General features: G+C 42.4%; 1 protein-coding gene across 3 annotated transcripts in view; it reads right to left on the bottom strand.

Moving 5' to 3' along the window:
* Window positions 1–1,115: 1,115 nt before the first annotated feature.
* The window catches only part of IARS1 (isoleucyl-tRNA synthetase 1), a 93,517-nt gene continuing 79,922 nt past the window's right edge, over window positions 1,116–14,710 (bottom strand). For 2 of the 3 annotated variants that reach the window (XM_041718881.2, XM_030283417.4), the window contains exons 31-34: window positions 12,263–12,374; window positions 11,206–11,331; window positions 6,782–6,925; window positions 5,564–5,883 (exon numbers count right to left, since the gene is read on the bottom strand). In XM_041718881.2, the coding sequence (XP_041574815.2) occupies window positions 5,579–5,883; window positions 6,782–6,925; window positions 11,206–11,331; window positions 12,263–12,374 (687 nt within the window). In that variant the 3' untranslated portion in view covers window positions 5,564–5,578. Of the gene's footprint in view, window positions 1,709–5,563; window positions 5,884–6,781; window positions 6,926–11,205; window positions 11,332–12,262; window positions 12,375–14,710 lie in introns of those variants that run through there. The other variant, XM_041718882.2, reaches the window with a different exon arrangement.

The following is a 14,710-nucleotide window of genomic DNA, read 5'->3' as shown; positions in this document are numbered from 1 at the left end:
CCATACATACACACAAAAAAAAAAAAAAAAAAAGGAAAGGAGAAAAAGGAAGAGTGAAGTGGTAAAATGTGTGCAGTGAAGAAAGGAGAGTGAGATGAAACAGGACAAAATGCTAAATCCCAAACAAGTCTTTAAAAATGCAAGCATTGCTGTGACCTTAGAATGGGTCATTAAGAATGAGGTTAGGTTGCAATCATTTACCATCTCCCTTTATTCTCCATCAATAATAAAGCAAAGTTACTTCAGGAACAGCAATCTTGCTTTCACAGAAGATGAAACCCGGACATTTTTAATGCGACAAAGAAACCCCACAAACCAATACAAATTGGATTTCCATGTCACTAGGTCAGTAAAAACCAGCTGACTTCCAGGTAAAAGTAGAGGGCAATGTCCAGTATTCATTAACCATAACATGCCAGTGATTCAGGAGGCACAGCCATTTTTAATACTGATAAAAATAATTTTCTGTAAGCTGAATGCCAGGAAGTTGGTTCACTTCGAAGGACTCCTTACAATTTTGTACTTGCACACAGGAGTTACACAGAACAGCTATTTATAGTTATTCCAACTAATACAGAGTTATCATGGACCAGCTTTGGGTTTTGTTCAGGGCAAAGATGAAACAGAGAGCAATGGAAAAACGTGCTCAGCGAGTCTCTGCTCTGCCAGGCTGTCACTGCACTGTTTGCAGTGTGTGTCCTGCTGCTCCTGCCCAGCACAGGGTCAGGACAGCCAAGGCTCACTCTGCCTGACCCCAGGGAGGTGCAGAACACCCAGGTGTGCTCAAACCTCCAGCTGAACCAGGCAGAAACACCCCCAGCACTGCCAAAGGTGGGCTCTTCCTTCCCCTGCCAGCAGGTACACAAGTGAACACTGACACACTGACAAGCTCTATTGGGTATTACAAAAACTAAAACCCAAACTGTTTTCAGGCTGAAACTGCTTCTGCATCACAACCCCCCAAACCTGTCAGCACTACAATCCAAACAGCCACGGGTGCTCAGCACTGTCACATCTCAGGTGTCTGGCTGCTCCTGATCCATATGGAGCTCTAAGAGGTGTCTTCTTCAGAAATCCTGAGGAAGCAAAGTACTCTGAACTCAGGGAAGCAAGAGTCAGGAGATGAAGCAAATTTATTGTTCCAAATGTTGAAATTAGGGAGTATTTGAAACCAACAGCCGCACACTTGATGAAAACCCAGCGAGTATGAATGAACAAATCCAGATAACCCTTAAATAAGTTACAAAGCTGTTGTGGGAAGGTGGATATATATCAGAGAGCCTTGTAGGTAACCCATGGTTTAGAAAAGATGCCCTCTGCACAAAGTACAGGCAGAGAACAGCATCACTGAGGTACAAGTCCCATTTCTCTCAGGCAAATTACTGCATAGATATCTAAGGTTTCTGAACAGCTTTTACAGCATATTAAGATAACATAATGGAAATACATTGTATTTGAAACCAAAGAGCAGCATATTAGACATGCACTGGTAGAAAACATCCTCTGTGCCACTAGAGATGTTAAAAGTACCATACACAACTTGGATGTTCATCTAAAAGCATAATAATTTCCTTTGACTTCATCTTCTGTGGAAAAAAGTCTACAAGGTCATAAATCTGGAATTCTCAACATTCAGCTGTGGTGGGTATGACATGAACATAGAGGGTCTTCATGTTCAGGTTCTTCATAGAAACGTCCTTTGTGATCTCTGAATGAAGGAAAGAAGAGAGAAAAAACAGTTAGTGCTCTTGCTTACCAAGAGAACTATTATTTTTTTTAATTTGCTTTATTCAGACATTTTTGCTGGTTTCACAACAATGGGACTGGAATAGAAACTGCTCAGCTCAAAATTCCCTTCCGTTAAAGCCAAGGGCACGAAAGGAAGAGTCACCACATGTCAGAAGTGTCCCTGCAAGAGTAGGAGAGCCTGTTTTATGTTCCAAAGTAGAACTTTTTGAAAGTCTACATCAGCCCACAGCTCTCACATCCTGACAGTGCAGCAAACTAGCTCAGAAAACTCTTAACACTGTGATATGAAGTCAATATGAACAGTACAACACAATGTACTGGAAGCCAGAGTCCCTCATAAACAGTTCATATGTAAAGCAAGGATTGTACCAATATCTGCTAAAAAACTACTGCTGGAATCTTGCTGAGTATGCCTGAAGCCTTTCTTACCATACAGGAAAATTCCCTAAGTCTTCTCACCACTACATGCAGAGAGTTTGGAACAGGATAAAGTCCCAACAAACCTCTGAAGGACAGAGAACGCTTCCAGCAGGCTCACTCAGGGGGTGTAATTACTCGATAAACACAAACACAGAGTAATCCCACTTGTGTCTAGGGAAAGACACCTGCAGAGCTTGCAGGAGCTGGAAATCTTTCACTATTACATTGTGAAATGTCAGGTTTTTCTCAAGAAAAACTTGGTGCTTGCTGACTTTGCTTTCAGCACCCATCAGCTGCCCCACTGAGAGCAGAGTGTTTGGAATACTGGGAAGTCCAGCCTTGGAACAAAAGTCACCCCAGTATCAAACACCCCTGAAGCCTCTGCACTAAGAAAGTTCAGAGTGATAAGAAACTTGGCAGGTGTAAGCACAGGAACACTGGTGGAACCCAGATTAACAAGGACTGACTGGGTCACGGTGTCACTGCCCCCGGAACCCTGCTGACAACCCCAGCAAATACAAGATCATATAAAGATCTGGCACCAGTGTAAGCACAAAGGACACATTAATAACACCCAGACTGGCTGGGGGTTTTCAGGAGGAGCCCTTTTGCAGCACCCTGCCCCACCCTGCTTTGAAAAATGTTTCATTTTTAGACTAAACACACAGAATCTGCACTGATTTTAAAAGCCATCTGTTAGAGAACTGAGAAGTCCTCATGGATCACGACATTTTTTCAGGAGTTCTCTTCCATTGTAATACTACCCTTTAAGCAGCTGAATATCTATCCACAGAGCTATAATCCAATTCAGCAAATAGGGCTTTATTCCCTACTAACCTTCCTTCCCAGGAACATGTTCCATCAGGATGTAAGAGTCTGGTCTGCAGAAGCAGCCAAGCAAATTATGAACTTAGGTCTCCAAGTCTCTTATTACATATTTATTTTTAAGATCCTGAAAAATGAGGAACTTACATGAACCTATTTCCAACAGTATTTATCACAACAATTAGTTTTAAAAACTGGAAATGTAATTTATCAACCGACTGTAGGGACACCTGCCTTTCTGTGCCAATGGCTCCATGGAAGGGCTTTGCAGGGAGCACGTGAAGTGTCCCCACCATCCCCAGTGGGGAACAATCAGGTACCTGGAACCTCTGTCTCTCCAGCTCAGGAATAAGCAACACTCACCACCTGGACATTTATTTTTGTAATATTTTCCAACATTACAAAGCGGAGTGAAAACCATGCTTGTTTCTGAAAAGCTGGTGAGTTTCTGTGCAATAGACAGCAGATGCCCAACTGCCTGGACCGACAATATTTATAAAAATAACTTCTTCAAAACCAATAACTCATTTTCCAGTACCTGATTGTTTTTTCCTTTTTATTGAACAGGCACCAACCTTCCAATTTGTGGGTTATTTTCATCAAACGTTTCAAACTGTTAACAGCAAATACATTTTTATTTTTAGAATAAACCACAGAAAACCTACTCAAGAGACTGAACTTTGTTGTTCTGAAGGTAAGACCTTGAAGAGATTGATCAGAAGATGAATAGGGGATTACAAAGCTGCAACAATATAGATAAACACTAATTGACCTAATGTTTTCTAGAGGCATCAAAGTGTTTTATATGCAGCACTGATTTGTCATACAAAGAGATGTGAAGATAAAATACATCTATGCCAGTGCTTAAACTTAAAAAGTGTTATTCAAGGAGGTGAATGCTGAGAATTAAATCTGAGATAGCAGAAGTGTGGCTACAAGGCATTAGCTGCACAAATAAACCTCTGGGGCCAAGATCTCTGTGTTCTGAGTTTCAAAGAGACCAAATCTGTTGTTTTGGCCTTGGAAGAGTTATCAAATCTCATCTTTCACATCACTGTGAATTGTAACTTCATACACTTTAATTAAAGTTTAAACAGTTCTAGAGAATCCATGCTACAAATGTTCCAGTGATTTAACCTATTTCCCTTTCACATGAAGGCATTTTAAAAATTCTCACTTCAACTGAGCTTTAAAAGCTGTTTTGCCTGTCTGTAGATTTTCCTGTCCTGTCAGCTCCTTGCCTCTTTCAAAGCTCTGCAGTTTCCTACAGTGGTTATTTCAGTGTCTGAACAGAATCATCTGGTGCTGAACCAAAGAGGAACTGTGCCTAACATCCCTTGCTCCTGAGTGCCTGAATCCCCAGGTGGGCAAGGCTGCACACAAAAATACCTTTCAGTTCATGCAAACCAAGTGTGGTTCATCTTCTCGGTTTTTACCCCTCGTGCTGAAACACTCCAGGCTCCAGCTCCCTGTTAACACCACTCAGCACATTATTTTTGGCATTTGCAGAAACTATCACTAGAAAGTTCCACCAACATCTGAAAATCCATTTGAATTACAAAAATGGCTTTTGAATAAATATACTCCAGGTCATATGAAGTAAAAATTAAACAAAAAAAAAAAAAAAAAAAAACAAAAAACCAAAAAAAACCCAAACAAACAAACAAAAAAAAACAAGCAGCCAAAACTTCACAACAAAGCCCCCCACCCCTCCTTGCTCAGACTTCCACGTATCCCACCTGAATCCTCATGGGCAGCTGAGTGACACCAGCTCTCAGCAGCTGCACCATAGCTGCCCTCTCCTGCCCTCCCACTGACAGCACCTCCTGAGGAAGCTCAGCCCACCTGAGATGGGCAGTTTGAGCAGATGTCCAACTTCTGGACAAGGTAACATGTGATAATCCAATAAATGTCATGGATCCCTCCCAAACAGGTTGTAAACCACGTCACTGTGACACACTGCAGACAGAATCCTTAGCATCATTTCATTCAGAGAGCTGAATTCTCCTGAATACAGGAATTCCTGTTTGGAGCTGTCTAGGTTTTTACCATGTAGTTTGCAATCCATTCTTGCTATCAAAAGAAGTCCCAAATCACTCTGGTCCAATTTTTCAGCACCACAGGTGGCTCAGGCTTCAGTCACACCTTCCTCATGAATCAGAGATTTTTGTTTCCCATCTGTCAGTGGTTTTGGGGGGTTCTTTAGCATTTCAAACCTTTGAGCAGGTGCTGAAGCTTCCTGCTTCCCAGGTACCCCAAATGGCTGTGCCCCACTGAGTCTGACCCACCCAGACTGCTCTAACAGAGATCCAACACTCTTTGCCAGCAACTCCAATTCTCCAAGACAATGCAACAATATAATGTTAAAAGTTTGAACAGATCCTTAAAATATTCCTATTGTAGACCAAGTTCCAGGAGGAGATTCACTATTCAGTCACTCAGCAGGGCACTGCCATTCCCACTGCTGAGTGACCTTTACTGCAGGAGGAAAAAACTTTCACAATAACTTGCCTTGGCCATTTCATGAAGGGAATGCATTAAAGCTTAGAACTTCTACATCTGTATGTTTGCTTAAAGGATTTTACTATGCTAATATTGAATTACTGGGCAAAATTACAATCCAGTGTGAGAATAATGTGGATTTAGTAATTAAACTGGATCTTGGGTTACATGAGCTGCTTCTCAACAACAAATACCAAGGATCCTCAGATGAGCAAACCAAAGCTTTGTGCTTACCATGAGTTAGTGCTTCATCCAGGAACAACTTTAGCCTCCTGCTTCTGAGCCCAAAAACTTTTGCTGTCTCATGCAGAAGACCTTTGTAGGTTAATCCATTCTGACCAACAGGGTTTTCCATTAGGAGAGTTCCCACTGTTCCTTTCTGGCATTCTGGACAAGACAGAACAGCTGAGTCACTATTGGTAAGAAATGAAATTACTTCCTTTATCTGGGTAAATTGAAATTCAGGTTTTCTTCTTCCATTTCACCTTTATTTCTTCATGGTACTGAGAGACAAATTAGCAATACCAACCTATAGACAGTCACCAAATTCACAAATTATAGAACCAGAAATGTAAGTGATGACTGACAGCTTGACCAACAGAAGAAAACTTCTTTACATGGGTCAACAGGATAACAGAGTCTGGGAAACATGAAATATTTCAACAAGACATAGAAAACACTGTGTGCAGAAGCTCACCAAGCATCTACTGATGATAAAATCCCCTGTAAAAACCACATTTTTGGTTCCTGCAAGCTCTCAGTAATGTCAGAAAGGGCTCACAGCAAGGCAAGTTACTAAAACAACTCAGCTGCTCCCACATGAGCTTTAAGAGTGCCAGATTAGCAGGTGGGAAACAGAACTACACACACATATATATTTATACCCCTGAAAAGGCGAATAATACAATTCATTTGGCTTTTAAATGAAATGTTTCACAGGCTGTTTCCAATGTCCTGGTAAAGAGCTGGCTCTTCATTCAAATTTGGTCTGTTTTAGGCTCAGCCTTTTACAATAAGCTACACAGGTGAGCTGATGGTCAGAAACAGGGAAACAATGCCCAGGGGCTCATGTTTAACTGCTGCCCCTTATCTCAAACTGGCTCTCCTTTTTCTCTTAGGAGAAGAGGAAGAAAAGCGAAGTATAAATGTTGTTTTTATCAGAAAGTACACACTCGGAAAAAAATAAACAAAATCCCCATGTACCAATGAAAACCTACACCTGTGCAGCAGAACTTGCATGGCAGCAAGCCCAGGCTGTGAAGGAGCAGCCCAGCAGCCCACATACCTTGTGGCTTTGCATTGATCAGCTGCAAGTTGATGTACTGGCAGAGCAGGGCACTGGGGGAGCTGGGCAGGGCAGGGGCTGACCCTGCTGTCACATGCAGAGTCTTCCCACTGAGGCCCAGCAGGTCTGTCTGGTTGATCAGCTCTGCAACAGAAAGTGACACCAGTCAGGGAACCCAGGACTGACAAGGAGGCTGTTTCACTCCTGCCCCCACTGCAGCAGTGTCTCCTCTCTCACCAGCCCTCCAGAAAGAGCTTCTCTGTTGGAAAAACTGAATTTGTGCAGAAATATTTGGTTTTCATAATAACACAAAGGGGGTGCTTAGTTTGCTATGGAAATTAGCTCCTATATAACATTTCTTATGCACATAGTGACTTAGGCTATAATAATAGTTAGCTAACTTCAAACAAGCAAGAAATTATTCACCCAAGCCAACCATTCCTATCTCATTACATGAAAAGCTGTGATCTTTGCTTGCACCCAGACTTCCCTGGCCAAAACAGCACTGGGAATGTGTTACTATGCAACATTGGGATATTTATTAATATTAAATATATTAAAATCCAGAAAAAACAAACAAAAAAAATTCAAGTAATGGCTCATGAATAAAGCCCCCTACAGGAGAATCTGGGTGTAATGCCAGCACAGCTCATGATCCAGCACATGACTCCAGCCAGGCAGATGGAGAGACTGGGGGAAGGCCAGACCCAAACCAGGAGCCCTGTCTCCAAGGACATCAGAAGTAATCCATGGAAGAGCTGGGAGGAGAAGTTGATGAGGTTTCTGTGACAAAAATGAATTCTGCAGCACTACCTGAGCCTTGAGGTCAAACAGATCCACTGATGGGCGTGGTATTAAAGATACACAGGAATAACATCACTCCCTGCTGCAAAGAGCTCCAGAAATCAAATCCAGGGAGAGTTGATGCATTTAATTTCTTGTCAGAACTGTGTGTTCCTGTACATATGGAACAGGGACACCTGTCAGCTCCAGACAACAGGTTTTCATTCCACAGCACCTATTCACATGTCAGGGAGCCTAAGCTGTACAAAGCTCATTTTCTATCAGTTCACCTGAAAGAATCTCAAGGGGAATAATTTATAAATGTATATATTTTGTAGGTTTATAAACTTACAAATAAAAAAAAACCCTAAACTAACCACACAGCACCCCCCAAAAAAGCCCTAAATCCTCAAAAAACTTAACTCCACAAAAAGATGAACAGTAATCACTACTGAGCTAAAAGCTCTCAAAATTCTGTCAAGTGCCACAGAATAGAGTGAGATGCACTGGGAACGTTTACAAGACTGCTCAAGGAAGCAAAAAGACCTCAGGCTGCACCTGATTCTCAAATGTGTATTTTAAATCTCAACCTTTATGTATTTGTATCTAAATTTGTAACAGTTTAAAGAAAAAAAAAAAACCCAAAAGCCAAGCACTGCTCTGGCCTGTCTCAAGCACAGGAAGGGGATTTGCCTTTGGTTTTATTTTCAGGAAAGCAAGAAAACAACTGAATTAACAACAGGAGAGGAATTACAAAGATTCCATCCAATAGAAGGGAGCCAGGGGCATGTTCTTCCTGCATCAGCACCATTTCAGGCCATGGGGAGACAGCAGAGGGGGTGACAGAGCTGGGAACACTTGGCCCCAGTAACTCCCAGTTTGCCATTCCCCAGTTGGCAGCATCCCCATGGATCCATGCAGGGCAAGGAGGCACAAGCTGCAGTAATGGGGGTTTACCCAATTAACAAATTAGCCTTTGGCATTCCAGGAGCACTGACATTTCCCAGAGAAGAGCTCAGGCACAGGGCTGTCAGAGAAGTCTGCTCACAGAACCCTCTCATAAGAGTAAGACAAAATGGATCCGTTTTCCTAGATATCAATACACTTCAAGGCAAGCAGGTATTACAAGTACTCAACAAAATCACTTTAAAAGGCAGTTCTCCCTGCAACTGGGGTTTAAGTGCTAATGCTCTCCCCTAAGATACCTTACAGCCTCACAGCCTTTTAAAATTTGAAGATTAAAAAAACCAGCCAGCTGAAAATCGTAAAGATGAAATAAGGCATGGATCAAAAATTTTGTAGGGGCATTTTTGCCCCGCCTTCCTGGCCCCTCCATTTTTTTAAGCTCTATGTGATCTACAGATGCATTTCTTCCCATAAACACATTGAAAGTGTTTTAAATACATCTTTTTCATTATGGGCTACTTCCATGAAAGCTGAGTACAAGTCTACAAGCTTCCCAAACAAGAAGCATAGAGTTTTCAGTAGTCTACAGGAAAAAAAGTTATCTATAACTTTTTTTTTACCATCTGACTTGAGCCAGGTTCTTTTTTTTTTTTTAATGTAGAAAGAGAGAAATTCTATTTTCAGTTTCTGAAAGTCAGCACAAATCCCAGAGCCTTGTTTGGGGTGTGCAGTTACTCAAAATACCATGACACACAGTTGGGGAGGAAATGTTTATCCCATTATTCCAAATGCTGCACTGAAAAGCAAGGACAGGACCCATCTGAGTTTCCCTTAATACAAGAACTGCCACAGCACAACCCTAAGGAAACCTTCATTACAATTAGAGAACAAGATAATAAATTACTGCAAGTCCAGTGGACAGCCCTGGAAACCACAGGGAAGGAACGAGGAGCCAGAAATATGGTTTTATTTGGTCCCAATTTTATTAACACACGTGGGAGCTATTCAGAAATTATCTGTCTGTGCAATTCCTCTTGGACACAGCAGCTGATTCCAGCCCCTGCTCACCTCCAGAGGCCCTGGAGTCACTGTGAGACCTCACCTGAGGTTACCCACACAAAAGCAGATGGATTGTATCCAAAGCAAACACTGGAATTCTGGTTCTGTTCTCTGACACCTTTCAGGACTGTTTTCCTGGCACAAGCCTTGAGCTGTGACTCCCCAGGGTGCCACATCTGCTGACCAATACTTGTTTGAGATGTGACACACTGCCACAAAAGCCAATTTGATGACCTCATCTTTCCAAAGGAATTTCCATATGGTTAATAAGTGGGCAGGGAAAAATACCTGCTCTGCCCAGACCACTGACACATACTGAAAGGTGAAAATCAGTATGCCAAGATGTAAGTCCCAAAATGATTCCTAAGGAGCAAAAGTGACACAGAAAGGAAAGGACTAAAGCCTTTGTTACTACAGCAGAGGAAGGGGGAAGGTTTCAACCTTCTCCACCACTTCCCTTTAGGACATCAGCATCAATGGACTTGTGCTGCATCTTTTTGTCCTATAAATGGCAGAAAAACCCAAATATGGAGTCAAGCTACTTCTAAACTTAATGAGATAGGAGTTTCCCAACTCTTCTGGGCCTTTTGCATGTCATCTTTTACTACCTGTGGTGACAATTAACAGTACAAGTACAGACCCCCACTCTGCAGGCACAGACCACACTGTTATCCCTCCTACTTGGAAAAGGATTTCAAGGAAAACCATTTCCTTCTTCAAAACACAACTGGAACTTGAGGGAGATACTGAAGGATTTCCCCTAAATCCCCTCTGACTGAAAGCAAAGATTAATCCTTTTGCATGACAGGACTGTTCAGCTGAGCTGAGCACAACCTGAAAGATTTATCACAGGGAGCTAATGGATAACACCAGATGGAAAACTCCCAAAATCCTCCTAGAAGTATTCTCAGGACATGACAGTAAGGAAACTAAGGACTGAGATGGCAACAGTGACACAAAGACTATTTCTTTATGGATGTCATTGTTGGACATGAACTGGTGATCCTCAGCAGCCCTGGGGGCACCCCAAATCAGCCAAGTCAAGTACCTCCCCCTCAGATGTGCTTCAGTAATATTTCCATGAAAAAAACACTAATAAAATGTTTTTCAGCCATCCAATTACCATTTTTATAGTGTTTTGGGTTTTTTTCTACATTCTTATGCCTTAACAAAGTTCAGGCTGCAAAAATATTCCAATAGGTTTTTCTAAAAAAAAGAAATGCAGAGCTCCTCAAGGTTCTCCAGGGTGGAAAGGCAACATTTTTCTTCTACAGATCACAGTTTGCATTCAGCTTAAGTTCTCACCCTGCCTACTGAGGCATTAAGGAAAAGAAAGCATGGAAAGGCTGATGGCAGCTCGCCATCAAGCTCCAGCATAGCCTGGGCCCAGTGGAAACACTGAAATAAATCACATTTTGTCCTGATGAGAACTGCAATGGAAGCAAGATAATAGATGAGCACCATTTAGCAGCAGCTTTTGGAAACATGTTTATGTGACTATAAACAAAGTCTCAGAAGCTAAGTATTATAAAATGGAATATTTCCTTACCCATTTTCTTGTCAATTTGATATAGCTAGATAGATAGATATAAATTACACAGTAAATAATTATACAGTAAATGACTCCTAGCTGGTGCTAGAAAGACTTTCAATTTTCCTTGTCATGCTCAATTTACCTGTGTTTCCATTAAAAACTGTCAGTTTGGAATTTTTAAGACCAAAAATGCAGGAGACAGCATCTACAAGTCCAGTGAAGTTCAAGGTATTATCTCCTTTTGGATTTTCCAGCAGCAACACACCATCTAAAACCAAAATTAAGAAATTAAAATGCAGTTTGGAAGTGATATCCAAGTTCTAATGATTTTCTAATGATGCTAATTACTTCCAGTGAGTTTCTAAGCCAATTTAAAACTGGCAACACTGCATCTTCCCAATTTTTTTTAGTGGGAAAGGGGAAAGAAAATGGAGAAACAGACTGATGTGTACTTCAGATTTATAGTGTAGAAGTTATATTTGCTTTTATTAACAAGGCAGTCTCATTTGTGTGTTACTAAAGTACCACTCAGTATTATATTGGTTAAAAGCTGACAGACTGCGTCCTCTGAGAGGTCACCAGCTTTTCCAGCTGGATTCATTCTCACTCACGGTGCAGCTCTGTGACCATGTCCAACAAAGAACACTTATTTCCATACATAAACTGTCAATACATGCAAGAAAAACTTCCCAAGTGCATTTAGTTTTCTCTGTTCTTAATATACAACTCACCCTTGTAACAACACCACTGCACCCCTGTCCACTGCCCAAGACACAGGCCATTATCTAGTTTTAAGTATGCTTTTTATCTCTGTATTTCACATGTAAGCTTTTGAAACAATCTCCTCCACATCCAGGCCTCACCTCCTGCACAGTGCTACATACAGCAGTAATTACAGATTCTCCAGCACAGCCCCAAATTCAGAGAGTGCACTCCCCACAAAGATACTCAAACACAAACTCTCCCTGGAGCAGGAGTAACAACTCCTGTGCCCACAGGAGCGTTTCCCTCTGAAGAAATCATGGACAGGTGTGGTTTTGCTTTGAATACACTTATTTTCAAGAACTATTTCAAGCTCCTGTTGGAGGAGAGACTGCACCATCTTTCAAATGAATTCAGGCTCCAGCATTCACCACACCATTTCCAAACTCTCCCCTACAACAGCCCTGAGAAACCACGCTGGGGATGTTTGCTCCTACCTTGCTCTGTCCCATTAACACAAACTTTGAGGTTGACATAGGCACAGGCTGGGCCAACAGACTGGCACACCCCTCCTCTGACCAGTGTGATTTCCAGCTCTGATCCCTTCAGCTGGGGAAAGAGAGAGATTAGCATTATTTTAATATTGCTTATTAAATGAACACAACAAAATATTTTCCTTCAATAAACAACACTAAGATCTTGCCTTGCTATATTAAATGCGATTTACCATAAAATAGGGATTTTTCCTACATTTTCCTTCAGTGACAGTGCTTCAGACATGAGTCTGCCTGTACCAGATGTCAGGAAAGCAGGGAATAAACAGCTTGATTTTCACAAGCGATGAGCCGTGATAACGCCCTCCCAAAATACAATCCCAAAGCAAATCTGCCTGAGAGGAACACTCTCCCAGAGAAATTCAGAGTACTGACCAGGGCCCTGCTCTCAGTCACTGCCTGGAGAAGGCTCCACTATCCCTGGGGACCACTGAGAACTCTGGGTCACAGCTGCCTTGGTACCACCAGCCTTTGAGTATCTCCCCAGGAGGTACAAATGACCCTGTCAGACCTGGAGGCACTTCAGGAAATCCAACATGGGTCTTCCAAAAAAGATCCAGAAATCACCCATATGAACATTTGGTACTAAAAGACCATTAAAGCCATTTTATAAATTTAGATATGGTGTTTGGAAAGAGATACAGTCCAAAGGGTGACAGACAAATTTGGAAGTATCATTCTTTACTGAAGTCCTATTACAAAGTAGGGAAAAACACTTATGCAGCAACAAATGCCATTCTTTGTTTATCCATACTACCAACAACTCAATATTCATTTTTCAAGTACCTGCTTTTCCGCCCCAATAGTTTCTAAGAAGCTGCTTTTTTTTTTTCTTTTTTGTGGCTTGGAGCAAGTCTTTGGGAAAGGAGCTCAGAATTAAAGCCTTGTATCAAAAATTGATCCAAGATAATTTCCCAGAAGCAGTGTAATCACAATATGTAATCACAATAAATGTAAAAAGAACAGAGTGCATTTTTCTTCCAGTCCTCACATATAGTCAACATTAGGCAGACTCCTGTTACTCCTCTGAATAACTTCCAGAAATTTGGTGTAATGATCCTGCCACAGCTGATTTAACTGACACACTCACATAAAAGGGTTTCTCAGGAAGGGCTTTCTCATGTCACTGCTCTCGATGACAAAGGAGCTGCAGCAGAACACAGAGTCAAGCACCTGCCCTAAGCAATCCATCTCTGCAGGCCCAGCAACAGAAACCTCCAAGGGGCACTTGACAGTTGCACTGGGATCTCAGTCATCTGTTTCTCTCTGCAACATCTATTTTGAAGTCTAAGTGTGTGACAAACAGTTCAGAGGCACATCCAGCCCATAAGCACAGAAAAGGCAGCAGCAGGCACAGAGCTCCTTCACAAGGAGGTTTTCTACATGGAAAACCTCATGGAACTACATGATCTTCAAGGTCCACTCCCAAACCCAACCCATTCTATGACTCTGTAACTGAGACTCCTTAAAATAAAATAATGATGAACAAGTGCATGACTTCTGTTCTTTTGTGCCTCCATTTCCCCACACACAGACTGCACCCCCTCAGCACACTGGACTGGCAGCATTTCATAGGATCCTGGAGTGGCTTGGGTGGAAGGTGCTTTACCTTGGTGACCACCTCATCCCACTCTTCCTGCCATGGGCAGGGACACCTTCCACTATCCCAGGCTGCTCCAAACTCCATCCAATCCAGCCCTGGACACTTCCAGTGATCCAGGGCCAGCCACAGCTGCTCTGGGCACCCTGAGCCAGGGCCTCACCACCCTCCCAGGGAACAATTCCTTCCCAATATCCCATCCATCCCTGCCCTCTGGCAGTGGGAAGCCATTCCCTGTGTCCTGTCACTTCATCCCTTGCCTCAAGTCCATCTCCAACTCTCCTGGAGCCCCTTTAGGCAATGGAAGGGGCTCTGAGCTCTCCCTGGAGCCTTCCCTCCTCCAGAGAGAAGAACAAGCCCAATTCCCTGCTCATGGTTTTGCCTGAAACACTCTCCCTGCCAAGATTTTAAGGTGGCAGGAGGCCCTCTCAGCTGGATGCCCACAATGAGACAACTGCATTCCTCTAAACTGAGCTATCAACAGCCCCACAGAAGTGGCTGGCAGAACGTGCTAGTTAAGATTTTCTCTGTCGGAAATTCAACATTTGTGCAAATGCATGGCCTGACCTACAGACCTCTCCCAGGGTCACACACTAGCTCATCTCCACAACAGAAAGGACTGCCTGGTTTTGCTGACATCCAGATGACAGCCATCAGTTCTATCCATAAAAACCAGGTCAGGTGCCTGCTGTCAGGGAAGGATTTCATCTCTACACACAGATCATTATTTATGACTAAACAAATATATTCATCTTTCCACAATGGTTTACTTCACTAAAATATACTAAATT

This window comes from Taeniopygia guttata, chromosome 12 (assembly GCF_048771995.1).
Source record: "Taeniopygia guttata chromosome 12, bTaeGut7.mat, whole genome shotgun sequence".
In the NCBI taxonomy this organism is placed as follows: Eukaryota; Metazoa; Chordata; class Aves; order Passeriformes; family Estrildidae; genus Taeniopygia; species Taeniopygia guttata.
Note: the sequence above shows the minus strand (reverse complement) of the source record. Positions and strands in the feature narration are given on the sequence as shown.